General features: G+C 37.2%; 1 protein-coding gene across 1 annotated transcript in view; it reads left to right on the top strand.

The window, feature by feature from the left end:
- The window catches only part of LOC137996515 (chromodomain-helicase-DNA-binding protein 7-like), a 40,888-nt gene that overhangs the window by 2,155 nt on the left and 11,233 nt on the right, over positions 1–27,500 (top strand). Inside the window, exons 2-34 of the mRNA XM_068841958.1 lie at positions 1–41; positions 1,297–1,429; positions 1,608–1,817; positions 1,995–2,044; positions 2,136–2,256; positions 2,355–2,441; positions 7,307–7,372; positions 8,508–8,579; positions 9,532–9,659; positions 10,376–10,451; positions 10,822–10,934; positions 12,343–12,397; positions 12,650–12,713; positions 13,995–14,107; positions 14,354–14,515; positions 15,798–15,878; positions 16,006–16,737; positions 19,177–19,265; positions 19,341–19,431; positions 19,759–19,866; positions 20,087–20,268; positions 20,372–20,755; positions 21,029–21,118; positions 21,842–21,942; positions 22,345–22,462; positions 22,864–22,954; positions 23,068–23,128; positions 23,704–23,840; positions 23,956–24,029; positions 24,609–24,707; positions 25,400–25,515; positions 25,742–25,824; positions 26,149–26,264. The exon at positions 1–41 is cut by the window's left edge and continues 1,661 nt beyond it. Of these exons, the coding sequence (XP_068698059.1) occupies positions 1–41; positions 1,297–1,429; positions 1,608–1,817; positions 1,995–2,044; positions 2,136–2,256; positions 2,355–2,441; positions 7,307–7,372; positions 8,508–8,579; positions 9,532–9,659; positions 10,376–10,451; positions 10,822–10,934; positions 12,343–12,397; positions 12,650–12,713; positions 13,995–14,107; positions 14,354–14,515; positions 15,798–15,878; positions 16,006–16,737; positions 19,177–19,265; positions 19,341–19,431; positions 19,759–19,866; positions 20,087–20,268; positions 20,372–20,755; positions 21,029–21,118; positions 21,842–21,942; positions 22,345–22,462; positions 22,864–22,954; positions 23,068–23,128; positions 23,704–23,840; positions 23,956–24,029; positions 24,609–24,707; positions 25,400–25,515; positions 25,742–25,824; positions 26,149–26,264 (4,244 nt within the window). The remainder of the gene's footprint in view (positions 42–1,296; positions 1,430–1,607; positions 1,818–1,994; positions 2,045–2,135; positions 2,257–2,354; positions 2,442–7,306; positions 7,373–8,507; positions 8,580–9,531; positions 9,660–10,375; positions 10,452–10,821; positions 10,935–12,342; positions 12,398–12,649; positions 12,714–13,994; positions 14,108–14,353; positions 14,516–15,797; positions 15,879–16,005; positions 16,738–19,176; positions 19,266–19,340; positions 19,432–19,758; positions 19,867–20,086; positions 20,269–20,371; positions 20,756–21,028; positions 21,119–21,841; positions 21,943–22,344; positions 22,463–22,863; positions 22,955–23,067; positions 23,129–23,703; positions 23,841–23,955; positions 24,030–24,608; positions 24,708–25,399; positions 25,516–25,741; positions 25,825–26,148; positions 26,265–27,500) is intronic.

The following is a 27,500-nucleotide window of genomic DNA, read 5'->3' as shown; positions in this document are numbered from 1 at the left end:
GTTTCTAAACCAGTACCAATGCGCAACATACATACCTCAAGGTGATTTTTAAATGATATTTGTCATGTGCTCAGCAATCACTTTACCGTATTCACCCGTGTATAATACGCGCCCGTGTATAATATGCACCCCAATTTTGGACTGCATTTTGAAAAAAAAAAGTTAGAGCAAAATGCAAAACTAGTGTGAAAAAAATCCATTTCCTGGATAAGAAAATTTGCTCTGCTACCTACAACAGTAAAGTAAATAAGCCTATGTAAAGTGTTTAAAAACTGAAACCTTTAACTCGTAGTCACAATCGAACAGTACTTCTCTCGCACAAGATTCGTCATCGACAAGTTCATCTTGTTGTCCGTCCACAAGATCGTCTTGTGTGTTATCAAGGTTTTATTAGTACTCCATATTTGATAAAATACGACTCAATCATCTCTTCAGGCAGAACTGAGGTCAATCCGCCAAGAACTACGGCTAAATTGGTGTTTTCTCTGTAAATGCTGCTTTCATGCTTTCAGTCACACGAGCTTCGAATGCATAACAAAGCAGGCTTCTTCGTCTCCCCAGTCCCAACATGTGGAGCACGCCAAACTCTTCATTCCTTCGGCATCCATTCGGCCTTTCTCTTGGGCGTCGCTGATAACCCTGTGCTTGTTGTCCTCTTGAAAATCACCATTGGTCTTAATTTTGATCCATCACCAGCACGCGCCAACAAAACAGTTTCGTGACATTAATTTTCTTCCCTGCAGTGTAATGTTGATCATTCGGTTCCGCGCCATATCAAAGATCAGTGGCGTTTTGTCCATATTTCCAGTAACGTAGTGGGTAGTTGTGTTCTTTGCAAAGTTTTAAAATATAACAGTGTGAAATCGAATGATCTTCAGCGAAATTAATGAGTTTTGTGGCCATTTTGATGTTTCAGTTTATCGCTCAAAAGTGAAGGCTATGTTGTTCAGTTGTTCCTTTAAACAGAAAGGTTAATTTATTAGTGGATCTTGGTCAAGCCTTTTACTTTTCAATCAAAACCAATGCCTCTTTGTTTTTATGCTAATGAGGGACGTATTTCTAAAACAATGGATTCCGTGTATAATACGCATCTCAATTTTCGGAGCTGTTTTAGAGGAAAAAAAAGTGCGTGTTATAAACGGGTAAATACGGTAGATATAAAACATCTAGTTGTGTTGAACTACATGTATATACATGCATATAAAGTTAACGGTCATCAAAGTTTCGTGTGATTTGATCTTGAAGAAGTACATACATGTAGATGCAAGTAAGATAGAATTTTTTTCTTTCTTGCAGACCTCCAGCCACTGTCTTGGCAAAACCAACACCTGTTCGAAACAGAAAAGATTCCTCTGATGCCGAGCCTTCACCACCAAATTCACCAAGTTATTTTGAAGAGGACATTGGTGATCATGAGTCCAGTATCACTGTGAGTTTAAAGCATGTTGAAGTGGTGACAATTTCTTCTTTTGAAAACAAACTATCTTTGTCAATCAAATTGGCAGTTACCTGCCAAAGGTTTATTGTGCCTCTTTTTCATTTTTACATATCTGTTATAATCTTCATTTTTTTTGCCAAAATTCATGTGATGATTTAACTTTTCGTAGCGGCGATCTCTCAGGGAGCGTAAAAAGAGAACATACAAAGATGACTTTGACTACAACCTGTCTGATGAAGATGGAGAGAAAGAGCATGTGGACAGTGCTGTACCACTAACCTATACAGGTGATAGTGTTGCTCAGAATTATGTACCAGTGGGGCCTGAAGTCGAGGAGACTATGACTGTTGAGAAGATTCTAGCCTTGAGAACAAAGCAGGTTGGTGAATGTTCCTCTAGGGTACACCTCCTCACAAATTTTGCTGTGTTTTTTTAAAACTTGATCCGAAACTTTCCTTTCTGGCTAGCATAATCAATTCCACTGTGTTATTTTGTTGCCAAGCTTTATCCAGTAATCGATATCTGCAGTTACTACTTGTGTATATTCTTTTTGCAGGATGAAGGACTGGGAACCCATGAGGAATTCTTTGTCAAATTTAAGAATTAGTGAGTGTTATTTTCAGTTGTAAAGGGGTTTGGATGACACTTGCATTTAGAAGATAGTGTTCCTGACCTTTGTGCAATTGCTATCTTTTAGTTCCTATCTTCACTGTGAGTGGGCCACAACAGAGAAGCTCGCGAGAGGTGATAAGCGAATACACATGAAAATCAAGCGATACAAAGTTAAACAGCAAAATTCAATGTCTCTCTTCAGTGAGGTATATGTTATTGTTTATTTGATAACTTTGTCTTTCTTGGTCTTTAAAATTGACATGATTTAATTTAATTTATTAATCTGTAATGTTTTTCGTGATAGATGGATGAAGAACCCTTCAACCCTGATTATGTTGAAGTAGACAGGGTGTTGGATATGTCAACAGGAGTTGATCAAAGCAGTGGAGAGGTATGTAAGCATGGCAGCAATTTTTTTTGTTTATAAGACATCTACTCTAGGTCCACTCTTGTGTCAACATTAGCTAATATAATACATTTTCATACAAATGCAATCTGAGGCCATCCTTGTTTGACATCCTTAGAGATGCTTTTCTTATTACGTTAACATTTTTTTTTTACTTGGACAAGCAACACAGAGCAGGCATCCTTTCACTTGAGAATTTTGAACCTTTTCATCTTCAAGAAGCAATGCAAAACAGGCATCCCTTGTACCTGATAATTTTTCATGGTTAACATCTTAAACAACGTCTAGTTCCACTCAATACTTTGCTCCCAATAAATAGTGAATTTCAGTCATTGTGATCATCCCACAGACAAGTGGTTAGTTTGTGTCAGCTTTACGACAGAACAGTGGGGGTTGATTATATTTAATGTGTTATTGTTTACACTTGAGATTTTAGTATATTTTACTCAGTTTTAATTTGCAGCTGAAACAAAACTGCTCATTTTTGGTTGATCCTTACATCTTGCATGGTGTATATTTTACACTTAAATCATAATAGTGTTGATTGTGGTTATAAAAACCTGGGTGATATATATTACAAGTATCTTTAGGATATTGATATTAATTTTGTGGTGAAGAGGTCATATGCTAATTAAGCAACTTAAAGAGGCTAATGCTATAATATGAAGAAAGATTTGTTGTAATCCAGACTAAGGCGTGATGAGTGAATTTGCTTATCTGGTTTTAAAGAATGTAAACCACTGGTGTTTTCTCTTTGTCATTTATCATAATGAAATTACTGTTAATTTTAATGTTTACTTGATTCTGTCATGTCTGAAGCCAAAGTTGTATCGCATAAGAATAGGATATTGTGATTAAGACTTGAGGTTCGACTAATCTTTGAACCAAGAAATGAAAATAAAAGATTTTACCCTCATTCATTATCTAAAAGGAGTTAAGATCAATGCTGCAGTTTTGTAGGATTTTCTAGATGAATTGTTTGAAAGCTCTTCATTAAACCAAACTCTGCCATTCTTGTCTGAAAATTATGCAAATAACACTCCATTGTCAATGAGGAGACTGTGTTACCTAGTGTTGCATCCATAAATGCTTGATTAAGCTCTTGCACTGAAATACATGTAGGAAACACCCCTTAGACCATAACCTTTGTAAGGATTACACAAAATTATGCTTTAAAAGTGTGAAATTGCTAAAATATTTGAACTGTTTTATTCTTGCTATTTGTCTTCATCACTTGATAAATATTCTTTGTAAATGAACCTGGTATAAAATTCCAAAAAAATCGGCTTAACTGTTTACGTTTGTCTGGATTGCTGTGCAAGCATCAGTGTTTTGTCTTCCATAAAAACTAATTGCTGTATAGTGACAGGTCATGAATTGACATAGAACCGCTTACCTCCATTTGCTGTAGAAATTATGATGTCAGTCCTTTTTGCACAGTCTGTTTCCTGCACAGTATGTGGCTTTGTTGGAGCACCAGTTGGTGAAAAAGGAAATTACCTTGTAACAACTTTGTTTAGTTTCCCATGGAAGAATACTTAAGAAACAGCGAGCCATTATTAAGAAAACTAGAGTAATAATCAGATTGAACATAAAATTAATTAGCTCAGTGATAATTACTTCACAAAGCTAAATTCAAAGAAGGCAGGTTATTGTTTTTGACTAAAAGGCTTTTTAATGTCACGTTGTCGTTAATACGTCAATGTTGTGATAAGAAAGATTGTTTTGTTTCGCATCCAAGAAAGACTGTAAATATTACAAAAAATTTTTACAATAAAGGTAGAGGAGTTTGACGGAGATAGACTAATTTCTCACTTGCAGAGTTTTGTGGATAATGGCTCGTCTTTGTTAATATGAATTTTTTTATTGATTTTAGGGAATAATTTTATTCCATGAAGTGTTTGCTTTTTCTGGTTGATCAGTAATGTTTAATTAAACTTGAAGTGTTGAATAATCTTTGTGGTAACATTTGTGTCTTAATTTTTTTGGAAAAAGGTGATCAAACGTTTTTTCCCCACATTAAACAATGTTTGATTGCATTTAGCTGGCTTTTATTAGTAAAACAGTGTTAACTATGTATCTACTCTTTAACATAATCCTGGGCATCAGAGCCTAAAGTTGTGGATTTTAAAATAAACTACATACATGTATATATTTGGCAGCAGTTGGTTAAAGCCCAATTATTTTGCTTGACAGTGTTTTATTGCCATCTAGACTTAACTTTTGGGAGAATGTTTTTAATGCTCAATACTAAAACCATCTCAAATAATTTTTTGCCAGTTGAGTACATGTAGTTTTCATACTTCAGTTTTATTTCACCATCTCTTACCTTATTTTAGGAAATGAATGCTCCATGAAGTTAATGTAAAATGACTTTCAAATAAAACAAAAATTAACACCAAGGAGGAGTAGAATTTCACAATAAAGGAAATTGACACGAATAAGGGCCTCTTCATATCAACCCTGTTTACCAGGCTGGCCTGGTTTCAAAGATCTCGCCTCACCTCTAAATCTGTTGTAAAAACTTCGATGTGTTCATATGAGAGGGTGGGCTGGCTCGGTTGCTGAGATCTTGGTTTTCCGACCAGGATCTTGGTAAGCGGGCTAAAAATTTTGCCATATGAACACTTAATCCTGCTTACTCGGAGGAAAATAATACAATGCATTTTCGTGATGGGACAGACATTACCTTGTTTTTACTTCTGTCTTCTTCAGTAATGAAGCTGAGGATAGTTTTATTTGATAATTAATGTAAAGTCAAAAGAAATTTGAGGTTGTTTAAATAAAAAAAATAAAAAAATTCTTGCCAGGCTTGTTCGTTAGATTTCACGCCTGAATGGCCGCATCACCACTTTTTCATGTTTTTCATCTCGGAAAGCGGGCTGACAGTCACCATGTGAACAGAAACCAATTTCAACTGGGCTCATATGAAGAGGCCCGACACAGTTGGTGGTGACCGATTTATTCAACTCTGGAAGCAAAAAAAAAAATTTTCTGAACAAAACTGAGCCCTGTGGTAAACAAAAACAGCCCTCAAAATTCCAATTGATGTAGGGTTATGGGAAAGGAAAAAAGGTTACACCTTATTTTATTGTGTTTAGGTGTCATGATTGTCTGCGAAGGTTTCAAAATTAAGAGTTAAAGTAATGGGAAATAAGAGCGCTCAACATAATTCGCGTGGCTTAAATTAACACGAATTTTAACAATCGGAATTAATTTTATGGTGTGTTAATTTCCTATATTAAGGTAATTTTACCTTGCCTGTTCCATATTGTTTTTAAATCTTGGTATATTGTCAGATGAGGTTGGGAGGTCTCCATGCCTTGCATATCATGTGAATTTTGATTGCAACCTGAAGACCTCCAAAAACAAAAAATGCTTGTTAGACAAGTTCCTGAATATCCTATCAGGATACTTCGCAAATAGGCACACATTCACTTAAAAACACATATCAAAGGCAAGGACCATAAACAGTTGTCTCTTTATTTCAAATTTACGGACCCCTTCTTGAAAACTTTAGGGGTCCATTGCAAACTTTTTGGGGTCCAGCTAATTAATATCCAGTGGGTCTGGAATGCGGTGGATCGTCTTTTGTGCAAACCTATAAATATGATTTTTTTTGTATCTTCTTTCTGTTTTCTCTGTCTCCATAAGAGGCAAACCATTGTTATTGGTGTTCTGATTAAGTAACACTTTGATCTAAGTTTTCTTTTTTCCTCTCTGCCCGTGGCAGACAAATCCATAACCTGTGTCTAGAAATGAATGGGACAAAATCATAATTGCTGAACTTCGAATATCAAGTTGTTTAAAATTTTCGGGTCAAGATGCAAAAATTTTGAAAAAGGAGCTCTGGAATATTCATTAGCTAAACTAAATTTGATAAGAGCAAAGATAATAATTTCTTATCAAGGGAAGAACAATAATTGGTCATAGGTGATGTATTCAGTTTTTGGTGCGTATTGGTGTCAGTTTTAATCATGCTTATACCATTGAAGTTTGCCTGCCTCGGTATGCTAAGAAAATATAATCTGCAATATCTTACCTGAGTAGAAAATGTTACAAACTTATAATAATATTAGTTGTGCAATTTGCTGTAGTGTATGTTGCTTTCAATCAGTAATCATGTGAACACTTTCAAAGCAAGCTGCTGGTTGACAAATGGAAACCCTACTCCCTTAAAAAAACTTGAAACGTCTTTTTTGTGTTGTTTTGAGCATCCTTGCTATGTTGCTTTTATTTAAATGTAGCAAATTTAGAAATAGACATGCAAGACTCTGATTCTGATTTCTGGGAGACACTGGTTGTCTAAGGAATGAGACTAAGTGAAGAAGAAAAGGAACCTGCAAAGTGATAGCCTAGCTGCATACATTTTCACACTTACATCAAGGCCTGTTCCCAAATTACAAATTTAGAAACAGGCCTTGATAAGGGTTATTTAAAGGCGAAAATAGTTTGGAAAGCAGCACCTAAAGAAAACCCTTTAGATGAACAAACTCTGCCCTCCAAGTTTCCACCAGCTTCAGTGTGGCTAATATTTTCCTGATCTTTTGTGCATGTTTTTGGCGCATATCGGCCTTCATGGTAACAAAGAAAGTACAGGCCATTCTAATAATATGATCCTTTATCTTAATTCTGCTAACCCACGTCACAATGCAATTTAAAATTAACTTCAGTTTACATTTCAAAGATGCTCTCGAGGTCACACAAAGTAGAGAACATTTCAACTTATCATTAAGACATGTTGGTTTCATTTCTTGAGTTTGTTTTGAAGTAGTATTGTAAAGCAGGAATATCAAGGCCAATGGTTATAGTTCTACTGTTTATTGTGTCATTATTCATTCCCCTCACAGCCAATCACACATTTTCTTGTTAAATGGAGGTCTCAGCCCTATGAGGAAAGCACATGGGAAATTGAGGTTTGTGGAAGAACATTAATATACTGTATGTCAGTTTCTTCTGGGTATGTCTTTTTTAATGTTAAAACTTTCCAAATGGAAGTGGCTGTCTTGGTATTGCCACAAACGTAGTTTCAACCTTTCACCCCTGAACCAGCCTAAACTGGCCACACTTAGTACATATTTTACTCTGTCTAACGCCAGAGTATTTTAGTCTTGCCACACGATTTGATCATCAATTGTGCCTCCCACCTCTGTGACCCAGGTTCAACTCTGGCCTCGGGTCGTATGTGGGCTGAGTTTCAGTCGATCTCAACCTGACTCCGAGGGTTTTTCTTCGGGTACTCCGGTTTTCCTCCCTCCTCAAAATTGACTCCCAGTCAGTTACATCTGGCTGGGTTTGCGGTGCTCCAAGATCACACATGGATCGTATGGCGGCAGCCGTGGGCACCTTCACATGCATTCGGTCTGATCCCGTTGAGCTGGTTGATCCTGAAAAGTCCTTGTAGGGAGTGGTCAACTCAGCACACTTTTACATTTACATTTGCATTTTACTCATCAATGGGGAGCCCCTAGGGGTCAAAATTGATGGGTTAATCACTCACTGAAAATTGTCCCATTAAACAATCAAAGCAAAAAAATACTACAGACTAAAGAAAAATCTTCATGAATCAAAACAAGGAATGAGAACAAGAAGATTTTGCAAGAACAATTTGTTCCACAATATGACCCTATGTAAATGTATTTCTTTATTTTGCTTCTCCAAACTGCATTATTGGCAGCAATTTTCAAGTCAGTTGGTAATCAACAGTGTTACGCAAACTCAACAAAATTGAAAAGTGACAAAAAAACAACCATTGGCTTTCTCAGTGACATTTTCTTTTGCGTTTCTTGAAAATAGGGATTACATTTACATGTATAAGTAAAATTTCATGTTGGTTACCTGCATATTGTGTGGTTCTTTTTTTGCATTTAATTTGAAATACAAAGATGGAACATGAAAAACTGTATGTACACTCTTACAAAATCTCTGCCTTCTCAATGATTAGAAGTGTCTCAAAATGCAATGCTTGTGAAGTTATATGTAATACTTGAATACTCCTTGAGCTACTTGGACTAAGGGTTCTCAAACTTTGTTAAATCTCTGTAATTACAGGCAGATGTTGATGAAGGAAAGATAAAGCAGTTTCACAAGTTAAAAGAACTCCCTCCAGTGCAATTGAGACAGGTGTGTTTAATACCAGTCATAAGGTGAAAGGATGGGGACAGTTCAGAGTGGAATATTGTGTTACAATAAATAATAGTTTTCAGTCAAAGGGACAATCTGCGTAATGTTTGCTACCACGTGGATTTGAGCGAAATTTCAAGAGATTTGCATTTTACCTTTAAGTTAACATTCGAAATTCATTCAATTTTTCGCAATTTTTTTTCTGCGATTTTTTCAGCTGTGGCGTTGAAATTTGAAGGGTGGCTACATTTACGATTTTCATTGTGCGCTGGGGATGCAACAACATTTGAAAAAATCGCATCACCGAGGCAAGCAAAAAATCGCTTGTGTAGCTGCAGCTTACAACTTTGACACACTCATTATTTATTACCCTCCTGCAATATCTCAATTTCTGGACCTAATTTGTTGAATGGTTAAGCGATTTTATTTTTTCTTTGCGTGACGTGACGTTACGTGACTAAGAATAGACCTTTTTCACTTGTACATTTTGTTTTCACAATACAGATCATGTGATAGTACTCAGGAAGCTTGGTGGGTTGTTTTGTTCATTAAAAAGAGTGCATGCAAATCCAAAATGCCGTTGGTCAACATGGACAATTCGAATGTATTTCTTGACTTTACTGGTGCCGTAGACATCATATTTATGACACTTTCAGAACCAGATTTCAACCTAGAGGTTAACACCACTGACCAGGACTTAGCTTGGCAGGAGTGATAAGACAACATAATGCAGCGCGGCGATTTAGCGACTAAAATTTGCGAAATTGCGACTAAATTTTCTTATCTTATGGCAAAATGCAACTGGGTTTTCGTTAATTTCGAGCCCTGGGGTCAAAGATTGTCTTATCAAGAACTTTATAATTATCATACGCTCTTGTATCTGGTATTTGTCTGACTTTTACTGAAACTTCCTTAGTTACATGTACATGTACTTTTCTTTCTTTGTTTATAGTTCCGTCCACGCCCTTACCCTCATGAATGGTATAAGTTAGATGCATCACATGTCTACAAGAACAGCAATACATTACGTGAATATCAGTTGGAGGGTGTAAACTGGCTAACCTTTTGCTGGTGCAACAGGTGAACAATTTTCATCTTTGATTTGCGTAACATTGTCCCAGTAATGCATATCTTCTTCTTCGTGATAGCAGTCATGAAATTACTGTTTGTTTATATTTACTACATTTGTTTAGCAAGCTAAGCTAGATTAATTGCTTTTTTGCTTTCAAATTTTATCTACTGTAACCAGGTACCAGTCAAATGTAGAAGTTAATGGTCCTTCAAACTCAATCCTTAAAAATGTTTAGGGTCAAGTCAAAGCTGGAAACCTTTCTGGCCTTTTAAAATATTCAAGTTCAACCTTGAGACTTTCAAGTGGCAAAAATAATTTAAAATGCAGAATTCTAGTTAAACATTCTTAAAAGCTTACGGTTTGTCATTTTTGCCTTGTACGGTGTAGGTAAATTATTATTGTTTACACAATTCCTTCCTGCGAGATTTTGTACAGGAATTCATTGATACATTGTAGTGATTTGTACCATGCAATGAAAAAGTGTAACCATTAATCTCATAGTAGATGAACAATTGAATGAAAATTCCAAAGCATTAAAATCTGAAGAACTTGTTTTTTTATTGATCCAAACTTTTTCTTGGTAATGTCTTGGATTCTGTGCACAGTATACATTGCATTTGACATGTTGCACTGAACTGGTACTGTAACTTCAGGTGCGTCTCCAGTGTTAAAACCTTTTTAGGAATCATTTACTTGCTTAAAGCTTGTTTCTTTTTTTCTGTAGGCAAAACTCCATCTTAGCTGATGAAATGGGTCTGGGGAAAACCATACAGTCAATTTCTTTTCTTATTGAGATGCAAGTGAGTGTAAAGTGCTGTGAAGTGAACCTCTTTGAAGTCAAAGGGTTATAACTTAGTCAGTGTATTGCACAGCATTTAGGCAATTTTGAAAAGCAATCTCCAAGTGGTATGCACAGGGTTCTCCTTATCAGGCGGTAACCGGTAAAATTTACCGCTTGTAAGAGCACTTATTACCACCTGCAAACGTTCAGAAGTCGCTTATCCTTTGCAGAACGTCCAACATTAACCAAATGCTTTACAGGTTTGAAAAGGTCCATTACATGTTGTGCTGAAAACTAGGGAGAACGCTGTATGCACCATGTTAATTAATTAAGTTGCCCAAAGATAAGAACAACAACATGTTTAATTTGCAATAACTTTTTATTTGTAGAGGTATGGTGTCCGTGGGCCATTTCTGGTAATTGCTCCACTTTCAACCATTTCCAACTGGCAAAGGGAATTTGAAACTTGGAGTGAAATCAATGCAGTTGTCTATCATGGAAGGTAAATTTTGATTTTGTTCAGAATTTTAATGGCATTAGCTCTTTGTACCTTTAAAGAGACTATTTTACTCTATTTTCTCAAACTATGGTTGTTTCTCTTTTGCAGTAAAATCTTGTTAGGCTATGATAGGGCAGTTCACCGTTTAGTTTTATCAAAGATACTCAAGTAGCCACCCCAAAAAAGAAATTAGTGATTTGCAGAAAATAATTTCAGTTTGATTCAAAACTATCAGCAAGAGAAGCCTTGGCTAACAAACTGCAGTAATATTGATTAGTTTTTTCCAGAAAAAAAAAAGCCTTGTTGTAATTCTGAACTGATGTTGTAATCCTTTCACCCTGAACCATTAAGTAAAATGGCCCAGTGTTAAGAAAAAAATTAATATGTCCCTTCTAGAGTGGAATGGGTTAAAAGTGACGTGAAAATTTTCTTCTTTCAGTGTCTAATTTATGGTGCAAAATGTTCTAACATTGCCAATACATGTATACATGTAGGTTAAAGACATAACGTTTATAACACATTGACTTCTAAACTGCACTCTGTCCTTACAATTATTGTGGAGGATGCAATAACTGAACTGGAGGCAGTGTGGCCCAGTGGTTAGGGTGCTTGCCTTGAGATCCGGAAATCCAGGGTTCGAGACCCGCTCTGACCACTCGTTGAATGTGATCCTGGTAGTCCCTCGTTCAACTTCCCAGCCGCACTTGTAAATAGCCAACTGGTTTGCCTCCAGCCAGTTGGGATTCTTAACAGTTGTTGTTGTTCTGTTCTGTCGTTTTGTTGTGTTTCATTGGCCCTGAAAAGCGCCTATGGGGAGCGGTTTTCTGAAAAATACCTGTTTTCTGAAAAATAATAAATGGTTTCCCACTGCTGTTGTTGCAAGTGGGTCTGACAAGTTTACATGCCTAAAGCAACAAAATCATCACAGTGGTGGCATTTACCATCTGTCAGGGATGTAGCTAAGAATAAGTTCATCCGGTTGAAGGTTCTATTGAGGTGATAAGTTCGTGCTCTGAGCATCAAAGGGACCTGGTAACAATATTGTTTCCAGTGTTGCGCAACACCCGGCACTGTTCAAGGTGGCAAATACAGGGAAAGAGAAGACATGCACAAAAGCACTTAAACAATGCTTTTACTTCATTTCCAGTATTGAGAAATTCTAATGATAATTCTGTGTAGACTAACAGAAATTAATTTTTTTTTGTTAACACATCGAATGACTTTTAAACTTTGTAGAGAATAATTTGTGATCTTCTCAGTTGCTTCGATCGACGGCAAAAATTCAGCCAGCGATCACCCCTTTCTCAAGCGGCGATTTTCACCGGCAGCCGGCGCTTAGCGACATCCCTGATCTGTAGTTGTTATTTGTACTCCTTTTTTTTAGTTAAAAAGACTTCCTTTTTTTTTCCAGTGCATCCAGTCGTCACTTGATCCAGGAGTATGAGTTTTACCTCAGAGATGAACATGTAAGTAAAAATACACACGTGCACTTTGACCTTTTGCTATACAGAGGCCTGTTTTAAAAGCTTTTCAAAAGGTGTTTACTCTTCAGAAATTCATATTACATGTATTCTGTGAGCCTTAGAGACCTGCTAGAAAGTTAATAAAAACATCCATTCTGTGACAACAATAAGAAACACATTACATTACCTTAACATTAAATTTTTTTTCCGTGGGGCAAATGCTTGCTTCTCCTAAGTTTCATGTTTGTATTTTAGGGACAACCAGTTCCTGGATTATTCAAGTTTGAAGCAATGATTACAACGTATGAAATAATCATAGGTAAAAATATAGTTATACAGTGTAGATGAAGTTGTTGCGCACTGGAAAATAACTGGGTGAAATGCAAAAATAAACGGATCTGTTTGAAGCATGCTTGAATTTAAACAAATGAGCCCCAAAATCAGCAAGAATTTGTGACGCTGATAAATAATAAAGCAGCTTCTATTTCCAAAACGATGGAATTACCTGGTCTAGGAGAGTGAATTTATATTTGCGGCACAATTGTTGCTGATGGCAATTTTTTTTTATTCCTTGTGCTCTTCCTTAGAACTGTGTATCAATATTTATGTACTTTTGCGTCAATAGTTGTTTTGCACAAAGCACGCTAACAAAATCTGTACCGTGCTTAGTTCGCATTTATGAGTGTTAAAATAAAATTTTCGGCCCTATGTTTCTGGCAGCAAGTCGTATAGTTGAGGTCTCCCATCAAGATACTAACCCCGCCGGACAGGGATTAAGTTCAGTGAACTTTTGTTGTGGAAACTGTCAGACACTGAGTATGAAAAAGAAGGTGAACTTCATGTCAGCCTCAAAGCCAATATTTCTCGATTCACATTTATTTTCTTTAACCTTTCTGGGTTTAGTATTTAACATATGTTAATACCTCCTGGAAAACAAAACAAAACACAGCTCAGTTGATAGTTATGGAATAAACCACTGTGTCAAGTTTTTGCACTACCACACATACGCAATGTGTGCCAATTTTTATTTTTTTTTTGCATTCTTGGCATAAACCCCTCAGATAAATAATGTACCTTTTGATTGGAAAACCAACTTTCTAATTTCTTTTTGGCCACTGTTTAAGTTACCAAAGCAATCCTTGTCATGCTGAAAGAATTGTTTTTAACCATTTCCTGCCTTAGAGGGACACTTGCAGATTTTAGTCCTCCTAATGTCAGAGAATTTTAGTGGTCCAAGACACTTGGTTGAGGTCTGAAGGGGTTAATAGGGAGCTTAAGCATGCGCGTTTTTGAGACGCCGCTGGCAACCAGAAGAGAAAATTTCGCGTGCCAGGACAGTGGTGTCTCCCAGATTTTTATACTAATCATCTCTAAAGGAGAAAAGATACTTAGCAATGTATATGTGGTTGTGTGAAAACATGTTAAAAGGAAAACAGCTCACTTCCGGTTGCCGTCCGCGCCTCAAAGACGCGCATGCTCAAGCTCCCTAATGTTGAGGATCTTACACAGGATGTCCTGTAGATCAATTTTCACTCCAAAGTACAGTAAGTGTATTTGTACACTATCTGAACTGCATTCTTTGCCTTGTCTTTCGATGAAGCTGACAACGTGCAACTAAGTGCAGTGCCATGGCGGTGTGTGGTTATAGATGAGGCCCATCGATTGAAGAATCGGAATTGCAAGCTTCTTGAAGGACTCAAGAATTTAAGCATGGTAAGTCAGGATTGGTTTTAATAGGGATTCCTTGTTTAAGGGTAAAATATGCATGTAGCTCAAGATTTTTCTTTGCACTCATAATAAAAAAATGTTGATACTGAAATCACCTCAATATTAAAATAATGGACTATGTATGGGTCATGAAACCAGGCAATAGACTGTATTACTCTGGAGGAAATAGTTTTCAATGTATTTCTTGTCATAGTAGTTTTGTTACTGAAACCTTAACCTTACTATTTGTAGGAGCACCGGATATTGCTGACAGGAACTCCACTGCAAAACAATGTAGATGAGTTGTTTAGTCTTTTGAATTTCCTTGAACCAGCCCAGTTTCCATCTCAAGTGGCATTCTTGATGGAGTTTGGTGACCTCAAGACTGAGGCTCAAGTTGAAAAACTTAAGCAGGTGAGATGCTTGATATTTAAATGCCTGTTACCTCAAGAGAGGTAACCGGGGACATCGTTGTGTTCTTGGTGAGACACTTTACTCTCACTGTGCCTCTCTCCACCCAGGTGTATAAATGGGTAGGGGCGAATTTAATGCTGGGGGTAACCCTGCGATGGACTAGCATCCCCTTTCAGGGTGGAGTAGAAATATGCCAAGTCACTTCATGCAACAGAAACTGGGATAATCTCCAGCCTAATGAGCTGGGCCTAATGGGTCACTTGGCTTTTAAGCAGACTTTACCCCTACCTCAAAAGAACTAAAATCAAGTGGGTTTATTTTGAAAAAAGGACAACCTTAAACTGAAGTGTGCTTGAAGGCAACTTTGTCATTAAAAGAGGCATTAACCCATTGACACCTCAAACGCCCTAGGTTGCCCCAGTTGACAAGTAAAATTGTCTAGCATTAGACAGAGTAGAGTCAGTTAAGTCACACTCCCAGGGTTCAATGGGTTAGTGTTTTCCATGGGTTTGTTATGTTACGAGATACACCAGATCAAATCAATTCATGATTTGTTGTGTAAAAGATACATAAAGGAAACGTCAGAGGTTATCCCTATCAAGGACGCTCCCTATGTAAAATAGAAGGAAGTTATAATACAATTTAAAATCTAAGAATTATTAAGAATTGGTGAGAAATTTACAAAATTTTACAAAACGTTCTAAGTTTGCTTCAAAAAATACTAAAATCCCATTCATACACTATCTCTTTGGGAAGAGAATTCCACTGTTTATTAATTCCAACAAAGAATGAATGGAAAAAAACAGTTTACTCTAGCTAATGGCTGTCTTAATTTAAATGAATGGTTTGACCTTGTTTTACCTTAAGAATTAAATTCAAAATAATCGTTACAGGTAAGGCCATTAAGACCATGAATAGTCTTATAGCAATCTAACAAAGATAAATAAGACCTCCTTGATTGGAGACTGGACCACCCAAGCATTGCCAGTCTTTCTTCATATGAAGAGTCTCTATATGAAATCCGGAGAGCGTACTTTGAGGCCATCTGTTGGACTCATTCAAGAGCATCAATGTTCTTCTGTAAATAATGTGATGAGAGAGGAACAGCATATTCCAGGATAGGTATAACCGGGGCCTTGTACAGACTGCTCCTGGACCAACGTTCCTTTTAAGGAAACCCACAATCTTGTTGGCTTTATTTACAACTTTTGCATTTGGTTATTCCAGGATCGAGAAGACTAGGGCTTTTAAAGAGTACCTGTTATGTGTTTTTTCCCTTTAGCTTTTGAAACCAATGATGTTGAGACGACTGAAAGAGGATGTTGAGAAAAACATTGCACCAAAAGAAGAAACCATCATAGAGGTAGATTGGCTATATTCTGCATCTTTGTTGTAATTGAACAGTTTATACTTGCTTCCATTGCACAAGGAAGCTGCTCTCCTGAGCAAATGCTTCATTTCATCTTATATGCTTCCAATTTTACCTGCAGGTTGAACTCACAACTATCCAGAAAAAGCTTTACAGAGCCATTCTTGAACGGAACTTTGCATTTCTTTCAAAGGGATCAACTTCGAGTGCAAATGTACCAAATCTTATGAACACCATGATGGAACTACGCAAATGTTGTAATCATCCTTTCTTGATAAATGGAGCTGAAGAGAAAGTCCTTTCAGAGCACAAATTATCAATGACTGAGAAAACTGCGAAGCATGCCACAATCATGATTGATGCATCTGGAAAGCTTGTACTTATTCATAAGCTTTTGCCCAAACTGAAAGCAAATGGACATAAAGTTCTCATTTTCTCACAAATGGTTCGCTGTCTTGATATTTTAGAGGACTACCTTGTTCACATGAGGTATCCATATGAAAGAATAGATGGCCGTGTACGAGGAAATCTGCGTCAGGCTGCCATTGATCGATTCAGCAAGCCAGACTCTGACCGTTTTGTCTTCTTGTTGTGCACAAGAGCTGGGGGATTAGGAATAAATTTAACAGCTGCTGATACTGTGATCATCTTTGACTCTGATTGGAATCCTCAGAATGATATTCAAGCTCAAGCAAGATGTCATCGTATTGGACAGAGCAGGTCTGTCAAGGTTTACAGACTGATTACAAGAAATTCCTATGAGCGTGAAATGTTTGACAGAGCCAGTATGAAACTAGGTTTGGACAAAGCAGTGTTGCAGTCCATGAATACCAAGGAGAATGCAGGCAACAATGTAAGGATGACTTTTTGCCTTAACATTTGTTTATTTTAGTAGTATTGATAACCCAGAAGCCTAGCCTTGGTTAATTAATGGTACAGAGCAATGTCCAATACATTTATCACTGTTCAAGTGCTAGTGCAATACACACCCTACAAGCAACTGGGACCTGGTAATATTGTTGGGTTAAGATGTGACAGTCCAAGAGGGTTTTCAAATTCAGTCAGTGCCTGGTCCAAGTTACTGCCTGTTTCAAATGTTTGTGGGGCATACTTTTTCTGTATTCATGTTTCGAAGTAAGCTTGTTAACACTAAATAATAAAGACGCAGGGAAACACTCAAATCAATAAGCAGTGTTTTCACTACCTCCCTACCTTCAAAGCAAGAGCAATTTTAGCAGGAATATTTCACGCCCGCTTCAACGCATCAAATGTCATTTCTTTGCACGTGAACATTCACTTCTTGTTCAGCTTCCTTGATGAAGCAGAGACAGCAAACTATGCTGTCTTTTGTTTCCACCGTCGGCAAGTCAAGTAGGCAACAGGTAACAATAATTTCACAAAAGGTGAAGGCAGCCTTTGCCATGATAATAATACTGTATGGTTAACATAAAGGTTACAAGTGCTCTGAGTGTATTACAAAGAAAGAGTTGAAATGAGTAAGCAATAATGCACAATGACATTTTTTTAAATTTTTAAAATAAATACTAGTGAGGAGCACACAGAAACAGATCTTGTCTGATTACGCAGACTTCATCAGGGAGTTTGAACAAGATCGTTAAAACGATTTAACATATCCTTGAGCCCCAAAAATACAATTCTCAGCGTCATTCACACAGGATTTTAGTCTTATCCTGCACATACTGTTGTGGTGGTGTTTTTTGCTGTTCACACCCTTGCTGGATCGTGATTTGTTCTTTGTAAATAAGGTATAAAATAAGTTCCTTTTAACCATCTTGTTCAAACTCCCTGATGAAGTCTGCGTAATCAAACGAAAGCGGGTCGGAGAAATAAAAGCAAGTTGACAAGATCTGTTGCTGTGTGCTGCTCAATAGTATTTATTTTAAAAAATATCATTTGGATATTAGATCATTTCCCCCATAAGGGAGGCCCCTCATACCCCCAGCAGGTGGGGGGAACCTACTCTCACAGCTTTCCCTGCCACTAATGTTTCAGCATGATCTAGTGACTTTTGAAAATCCTCCTGTTACTTTATTTCAATTTGAAAACCCTGTTCGACGGTGCTTTTAAAGACCTAACAAGAAGTAAGGAAGTTTAATAATTATTGTTTTTAGGGTTTGCAATACTCCTGGAAAACTCCTGGATTTTAGAAACTTTTGTCCAGGGCTCTGGAATACGCCTTAAAAATTAAATTTTGGTGTCAACCCCTGGAAAACTCTGAATTTATCTATGAATATCAGTTGTAGTATTAAAAAATATATTTTGGGTGGCTTTTTCCCAAACAAATGCAGTTATTAAAAAAAGCTGAGGAGGCAGTGTGGCCCAGTGGTTGGGGCGCTTGCCTTGAGATCCGGAGATCCCGGGTTCAAGACCCGCTCTAACCACTCGTTGAATTTGATCCTGGTAGTCCCTGGTTCAACTTCCCAGCTGCACTTGTAAATAGCCAACTGGTTTGCCTCCGGCCAGTTGGGATTCTTAACAGTTGTTGTTGTTGTTCTGTTCTGTCGTTTCGTTGTGTTTCATTGGCCCTGAAAAGCCCCTATGGGGAGCGGTCAATTAAGTATGTATTGTATTGTATTGTATTATCTAAAGCTTATTGATGATGAATAAGATATTGAGAAAAACAAATGAGAAAGTTGTGAAATGTTTCTCTACATACAGTTTGACTTAGTGACTTGTTCTAAAGGATATTGATGTCAAATGTCCAAGTTTTGGGTCTTGGATTTCTTTCGTTTATACCCTGGAAAACTCCTGGAATTTTATAAATTCCTGGTAGTATGAACTCTGTGTTAACTTTTGATATACTTGAACAGTGAAGAAACATGGCTGCTTGCAAATTTTTTTCATCCAAAGCCAGACATGTGAAGCTGTTCTTTGGTTTCTGTTGCCGTGATTAGAGCTAAAAGCGAAAGAACTGACACATGCTTGGCTTAAATAGTTCCTTAAGAAAATCAATATGTTTTCTCTGGTTAGCATATTAAGTTAGGTTTGAAGCTGTGCAAATGATTGGCCATTTTCTTGTTGAAGTCTTTTAAATGACTAGCAATTCTTCTGTTAGCTTATTAGCACTATTAGTTGGTCTGAAACACCTTCTTGTAAGGAGCATTTTCAGGTAGAAGGTCACATATAAGCATCCCATCTGTATGGTATTTACAATGGATTGTGCACAATATCCATACTGATCTCCAGTGTATATTGTATATATCACTAATAAACATAAATTTATTGTTTACTCATCACAAAGCATGAGTAACGTTATTTCTATGCTTCACAGCAAGCAATGTCCAAGAAAGAAATTGAAGACTTGCTTCGAAAGGGAGCATATGGTGCCGTCATGGAAGAGGAAAATGATGAAGGCTCAAAGTAAGTCATGTTATTGAACTGACTTAACTTAACTGCATGTATTTCTAGTCATGACTACCACTGTTCTCTTCATAGGTTCTGTGAGGAGGATATTGATCAAATTCTTGAGCGGCGCACTCAAGTCATTCAGATTGAATCTCAGGGAAAGGGATCAACTTTTGCTAAGGTATATGAACTGCGGATATGAAATCAAATGAAGCTATGATCCTCCCAGTTATGAACGCAAAAATTGCATTCATAACTGCGAGGATCATAGCTTCATTTGAAGCCCTTATATGATACCAGACAGTGTGTGGTTTGTTGTTATGAAGCATGTTCATTTTGATGGATGTGTTGGACCACTGGGAAATTCACTCCCTTCCCTCAAATGAAGGAACATAGCCAACCAAACCTGGATTGGTGTAATATCAGTTTTTTTCCCAAAAGTGGCTCATGATTTCTTTTGATTCATATGTTAAGGTGTCCTGCTTTAAATGTTTTTTTTTTCTTGCAGGCTAGCTTTGTGTCATCGAAGGGTGAAGAGGAAATAGATATCGATGATCCAGACTTTTGGCAGAAATGGGCCAAAAAGGCTGATTTGGATGTTGATCTCATGAACAAGGTAGTCATTCCATTGTTACTGACTTCCTTCCTCACCTTCTGTTCTTTTTTTGCTTCTAGGTTTGCTTGCGTTTAGTTTTAAAAACTGAACAAAAGTCAGTGGTGTGGAAATAACTGTAAAATGTATAGTTGAGGATTGACATGAAATGCCAAAATTCATTGGTGATGATAAATTTATATTTAACACTTATTCAAATAAGCTGTTTTTCTATCATGTACAGGATAATCGCATCATTGATGCCCCTCGTCAAAGAAAACAAACTAAGCGGTATGGAAATGAAGATGGTGACTTTGAACTTTCAGACCTGGATCTAGAAGAGGATGATGAAGCACCTTTGCCCAGGAGGTCATCTTGGACGAGAGTGGAATGTTTCCGGGTTGAAAAAAATTTGCTTATTTATGGGTGAGTTTGATTTACTGTACTGGTCCTGGTTTTGGATTTTTTGGTTGTTGTTTGGTTGTTTTTAAAAAGATAGTTGCAGTCACTCGCTTTCTTGTTTGTGTAGTTGGGGACAGTGGAAAGATGTCATTGCTTCGGGACGATTTAAGACCAAGGTGTCTGAGAGGGATGTTGAAGCTATTTCTCGTACCATCCTTGTGTATTGCCTCCACCATTACAAGGGTGATGAGAAGGTCAAGGGTTTCATGAGAGATCTTATCAAAGCCTCTGCTACACGAGAACGCCTGCCAAGTGAGGAGAGAGATGCCACGTACACTCCATTACCACTCACTGGAAAAGGCAAGGGGAGAAGCAAGAAGGGCAAGACCTCAAACAAGAACAAGAGTGCCATTGCACTTCTTGAGGTTGGAAGTGAGTGGCGAACTTGTGACCCTGAAACTCTAATACTGGATGAGGGTTACAAGAAGCATTTACAGCACCACTGTAACAAGTAAGATTTGTTTCCTTGTTGGGACGGTAGCAGTAAGTAAGAAGGGAAAGTGGTACATGTGGTCAAAGAACCTCGTGGTACAATGTAGTTGGAAGTGATGAACAACTATTTTCTGTTCCCAGGGTCACCTCTGTAAAAAAAAAACTGACTCGTATCAAAGTAAATACCCCTTAATTAAGGCATTTGTTAAAATTCTTGCCAAGCCCTTTGGAAGAATAGGAGTGAGTAGACACTTATGTTTTCAATTGAAAAGTGTTACTGTTTCTCTACAAGGATTTTGCTGCGGGTCAAATTGCTGTTTTTCTTGAGACATGAGGTGATTGGTGTTCTTGGACCAAAGATAAAAGAAGGCTGCAATGCGAGGTTTGTTCGGAGTGTGATTATTTTTGTTGAGCCTTAGATTTTCTTCAAAGGGGTTCTTTCTTGGTTTTTGTTTTATCAAAATATAATTTAACTCTTCAGCTTGGGCATTGTTTTTCATTTCAGACCACATGATGTTACTCTAGAGAACGCTTTCTTTCAAATGTTGTCTTATGCACATGCTTATGTAGGGATAATTTATGAAAAAACAAAAGGAGAATTCCCTTGAGAATATCACATGGTGTGAAATGGGAAAACAAAAAGTACAAGCTAAAGAGGTCAATTATTGTTTTATCAAATTAAGTTGCCTGTTAACTTTGAACTTTGAACACTCGATGGGCAATTTTCACGATAGGGTCATTTGACTACAACTACGAGGATTTAATTTTTTTCTCGTCTTTTTTAAATTTTGTATTCCCGGCAGGGTGAAAAGAAAAATAGCTCTAATTAGCATGAGACAAGCTAAACCTGTAGGATTCTGGTACTTTTAGTCAGAAGGCATCATCATGCAAATTTCCTATTATGTTCCCCTGGAATTCTGGTAGATTTTTGTAGATTGGACATCTTGTTGAACAGTTTGTGTCACAACTTGCTGATAATTATGTGAACTTAACTGACTTGGTTAGCTGCCTCTTTCTTTACCTCTCTCCTTTTGGAAAATAGGTTTGTGACATTATGAAGTACCATTGTTTTCCTTTTTCCAATGTTGTGTTGCCATCTTTGCAGAGATGTGGACATTGTGATTCACCCCCCAGAAGGTGATCCACCAGCATCATGGTGGGATGAGGAGTGTGACAAGTCACTCTTAATTGGAGTCTATAAGTATGGTTAGTACAAAAAGATAACCAATCTTTTTCTTTTTTTGAACCACAGGTACATCTTTGGGTGTTATTAGTTAGTGTACATAAAATTGTTTGACATGTACAGAAGAAAATCTTGTTCTTCTTAAGTTTTTATAGGATGTTTAACATTTTGGACTCCTTTTGTTTTACCATGCATATATCAAGTTCATTTGAAAGAATCTTGCCCTTTTTGTCCTCGTCGTTTTCAAACTGTTCACCATGGATACTTGGTCACATAATTTTTATGAATCCACAAACATTTATTTTTGTCAATGCAGGTAATTTTGCTCATGCCGTAGTGCTGAACAGGAGTGATTACAATAACAATATCATTACTTGGTCCTACAATGTTATACTGTTTGTATGGCCCGGCCTCTATGTTTTTAGGTTATGAGCATTACAACTCGATACGATCAGATCCCAGTTTGTGTTTCCTGTCTCGAGTTGGTCTTCCAAATGACATGAATGACTCTACAGCAGGTGAACCAACAGACCCTGACGATAGGTTAGTAGTGTAGATGTGAATTTAGCTTATTTTGCCACATAATGTCTGTTTCAGCTAATTAACGTAGTCCCTTGAAGACTCAATAAAAGTTAAAGACTACTTCTAAGCATTTATTTTTGTTAGTTATCCATTGTTTTACAATGGAAATGAAGATAAAGAAGCTTTATTGGCTGGTGGAAGCCATAATGCAAGTATGCCAATACCACTTGTTTTGCTTGATTCGTGTTAATTTTGAGAGGACCAAGACATCCTTGAGATGATGATTACATTGTAAAGCACGTTGGACTACTGAAACATGATGAAAATTGTTATTCTGATCGAGGATGATCTTTGCATAATCTAACCTTGTCCACTTAAATGTCAAAATTATATAATTCATGAGGACTTCTGTCAATGTTTAGAGATGAAGATGATGCAAATGATGATCCTGACTATCAGCAACCTGCAAGTGTATCACAGAAAGATGATGACTTGGATGATGAAGATGATAAGGTAGCAGCGAGATCCTCAACAACAATTTTCCCCTTTCATATATTTATACATTCATTTATGCCTTCCACATTTGTTGTGAATGAGGTTACCAACATGCTCTACCTGTATTTTAGGACACTGTCTCTGCTGTATCTTCTCCTGGAACTCCTCGTAAGACTGACAAGATGGCCGAAGGTGAGGATGGATGCATTGTATCTATTTTGTATTGAAGAGGGTTGCTTCTCTTGGCAGGGCTCGAAATTAACGAAAGAATCCATTTGCATTTTGCAATAAGATAGGAAAATTTAGTCACAATTTCGCAAATTTTAGTCACAAAATATGAGCCCACAATACTTGTGTATAAAGAAACTACTGAAAATGGCAAATGATAAAAGGAATGGAGCTGTGCATGTAACATCGCAGCTAAATTACTCTACAATTACGCTATCTTCAGAGAAAATTCACAGCGAGAAAAAAAATAATTTTGTCATTTATTTATTTATTTTAGCAAAATTAGCAGCAAAGTGGCAACTGCTAACCTTTTTGTTTCGAAAGAGTGAAGGTGACAACAAGTCACAAAATTGCGACTTCACCAGATGTTTTAGTCGCAAAGGGAAAAATTTAGTCACAAATGCGACTGTATTGGTCGCAATTTCAAGCCCTGCAGTTGGCCTTTTTAATGCCTGAATGTCCACCAAGGTTATGTAACCATCGATTTTCAAGAAAACATGAAGTTCTGATTTAGAGTGTTGTCTGATTTGATGTGGCAGGGGGAGGTGAGGCTAAGGGCACTCCCAGCTTAAGATGGCCAACACCGTCTGATTTAAACACCAGACTAAGGAGAATTATTGCTGGTTATCAGAGAGTGGTGAAGAAAGCAGAGCTGAAAAAGGCAGCTGCAGAAAAGGCAAGTTCAAATGAAAAGAAAATGACCTTGAAAAAGTCATGAGACATGAATATTGGTTGTTGGCAAGGAAACTTACACAATCTTTTTGAAAAGACAACTTTTTTTCACTGCACAGGAACGAGAAAGGAAAGAAAGATTTGAAGAAGCAGTCCGACAGAAAGAACTGAAGAAGGCAGAAATGGCACAAAAGTGGGTATTTCTTCAAATCATGGTGATTAATGTGGGCTGTTTTCATAAACGCTTTGTGTGGTGTTGGTTAGCATTAAGTTATCCAGCACATTTCTGTCAGTTGATTGAAAGATCTGAGGTACTTTGAGTTATTCAAATAATGGACTTTGCGATATATTGTTTGCATCAAATGGGCCCATTCCGAGTTGCTGTTTGTCTCGGTTTTGAAGTGAGTCATGGTGTTCAACTATTGTAAGGGAAATGAGTTTGATTTGCATGAGAATACGCAACTAATTTCCATTTGAATGGTTGTGAGTCATGCAGCAACTTGGAAATGGGCTATAGGACACATTGATAGTCACAAATTGGTTGAAGACATCCACTCATCACTTCCCTGGACCATCTTCCCAAAGTACTGTTTTGTAGTCAGCATCACGCTGCCAAGTTTCATCATCAGGTGTGCTCTAAAAATGTGGTTAAAACCACCAGTGGAGTTACAATACCAATTCCTTTTAGATGAGAAGTTCCAAGCCTCGTAGTACACATAACATTTGGTGTTCACTGCAAGGTTTCAAATGTTCTCATTGTCTTGTGCAATAGGTGGTCAAAACGAGAGGAAGTGGACTTCTATCGAACAGTATCTTCATTTGGTGTTGAGTACAACAAAAAGAATGGTACATATGACTGGTCAAGATTCAGGTGAGTGGTACAATAGTGATTGCAGCCAAAATCCATTTTTGCTGCTATTAAGGTACCACAGTCAATGATTAAATCTTTGCTGTTCACATCCTGAATTTCATGATGTCATACCAATGTGTACAATGAGACTGTTGAGTGTAACAACCTGATACTCAAGCCAGCTATTTCTGAATATTTTCATCTCTTACACCAAATCAGCTAACTCAATTTTGTACCCAATTCAAATCTCCCAGAATTAAGGATTGTATTGTGTATTGTATTTGCATGATAATGTAGCATTGACATTTAAATGGTATGGAAATGCCTGGAACAAAACGTTATATTTTCGACGGGTTTGAATTGGGTGCAACCTTTAGTGAGCGGATTAGGTCTCTTCCCGCAGCTTACACTTAAAAACAAAGATATCTGTCTGGGAAATCAAGCTGTACTAACCAATTACCTAATTATCGGCAAAATGAAAATGAATTTGTTGTTGTTTTAAGAGTACATGTAATTTTTTTTTTGGTCCACCCACAGTTCTATTTTGCTTTCTCTTACTGCTAAGCATTTACTGTCGTGTTTAAATGCCATGTAAGTGCTGTCTCACACAATACAGCATTCCATACATGTCAAACGCAATTAACTTTCATGGAGCATTTTGTTTGAGATAACAAGTATTGTTTCTAATGAATTTGCAAATGTTGATTACTCAGACGACAAGCTCGGTTGGACAAGAAGAATGATGAAAGGTTGACTGCATACTATATAGATTTCATGGCCATGTGTAGGAGAGTTTGCGGACAGGCCACTGAAGAAGATGCGGGAAAAGGTTGGTGGAATTAAAGAACACTTGTCTGTTAAGGGTCATTTCATTTCTGGTTTCACGTTGGTATTATTGATGAGCAAATGGTCATTCGCTTGTAAATGTAGAAAGTAACTTCTTACACAATTGCTTTCTATAGTCTCAGGGTAGTGTCTCAAGCCTCCTTTAGTCTCCGAAAGCCTTTATCCATCATTGTCTTAAAATTTAATTCCCTTTGTTCTTTTTCTCGCAGGAATCAGTGTCGAGGCTATTTCAGAAGAAAGAGCCAGTAGAAGTCTGTATAGAATACAACTGCTTTCAAAGGTTCGAGAGGAGGTGAGGTTTTAAGCATGTCAATGAAAATAGCCCATTTCCAAGTTGCTGTTTGCCTCGGTTTCAAAGTGAGTGCTGGTGCACAACCATTCAAATGGAAATGAGTGGTGTATTTTCTTGCAAATCAAACACATTATCATTTGAATGGTTTAGTACCAAGACTCGTTTTGAGCCAGAGGCAAACAGTAACTCGGAAAATGGTCTATTTATTTCGGTGGTCTACATGATTGGTAAATAAAATATCATTTCACTAGTTGTGAAGTTTATAATAATTTAGTGTCTGGACTATCCAATTCCAAGAGTATGCGTATTGTAACCTTCTTTTAGGTTTTACCTCACGAGAAATTAGATGAACGTCTTCAGTTGGCGCAAGCGTCATCAAGCTTTCCTGATTGGTGGCAGTGTGGAAAACATGACAAAGACCTTCTTATTGGAGTTGCCAAGTAAGTTATTCATGCTAACATTAGCGCAAAGGATTCATATAAACTCCAAATAGGTGTGGCTATCAAACGAGAGGTGAATAAAGGGAGAAGGTTAACATGTGATTTGTTCCTGATCAATACTGATCTTATATGGACCAAATGAATGTTGTACCCTATTCAAATCTCCTGGGGTTTAGATTCTTTGTGTACTGTGGTTGCATTATAATGTAGCATTCACATTTAAAGGAACCTCCACTAAAACAGCAACAACTTTGAACTGCAGAACATAGACCCTTTGCATAAATGGCGCCCAAATTTAAATAACAATACTTGATACATCCTTAGCCTAGTGTTTATGTTTCAATACAAAGGACTTTTCTCATGAATGTGAGGCTAAGTATGTATCAAGTATTGTTATTCAAATTTGGGCGCCATTTATGCAAAGGGTCTATAATGTTCACAAAAAATTGTTCCAATTTTTCCCAATAAAGTGTTTGTATCCAAAAAAAAAACATTTCAAAAACGCTTGTTTTGGCTTTTAAATTTCCCGGGCGTCGCCATCTTGAATAATTGTGACCTATCGTGGTTTTTTTTAATATTGTTCTGATGCAACATAGTTAATAGAGGGGAATGGTTAGGAAGCTCGGCAAACATCAAAGGCGCAAACAAAGATGCCAAGATTTAGGTTGGAAAGTCCACGATCGTGCAAAATCTTTTGTTTTGCGCTCATACACTATGCATGAATTACGTAACCAACACGTTTCTATTGGTTAGTTCGTCAGACCGTTGTACAACTATTGTGTTTTGTGCACGGTCAAGGCTAAAAAGGTGAACAAAAACCTACAACAAAGAAATTTGTCGGGTTTCATAACCATTTCCCTCTATTAACTATGGATACAAAGAGCGTTTGTTCTGTAACAATAGGGCAACACGTCACGTCTCAATTATTCAAGATGGCGGCGCCCAGGAAATTTTTTGTAGCCAAAACAAGCGTGTTTGAAATTCATTTCTTTCGGATACAAACGCTTTCATCAGAAAAGTTTGAACTATTTTAATTGTAAACATTATGTTCTTTGGTTTAAAGGTATTTTACTGTTTTAGTGGATGTTCCCTTTAAATGATATGGAAATACCAACAAAACGTTTTAGTCCCACTTGCTTGAAATTGGGTGCAACATTGAGTTGGCCGATTTGCAAAGTGGTATGGCTACTCTGTTTAGAGCGCAGTAGTAACCGGGTATTCTTTAACGAATTTGTG

Source organism: Montipora foliosa, chromosome 1 (genome assembly GCF_036669935.1).
Source record: "Montipora foliosa isolate CH-2021 chromosome 1, ASM3666993v2, whole genome shotgun sequence".
NCBI lineage: Eukaryota > Metazoa > Cnidaria > Anthozoa > Scleractinia > Acroporidae > Montipora > Montipora foliosa.
This window is presented reverse-complemented; position numbering and strand designations above follow the sequence as displayed.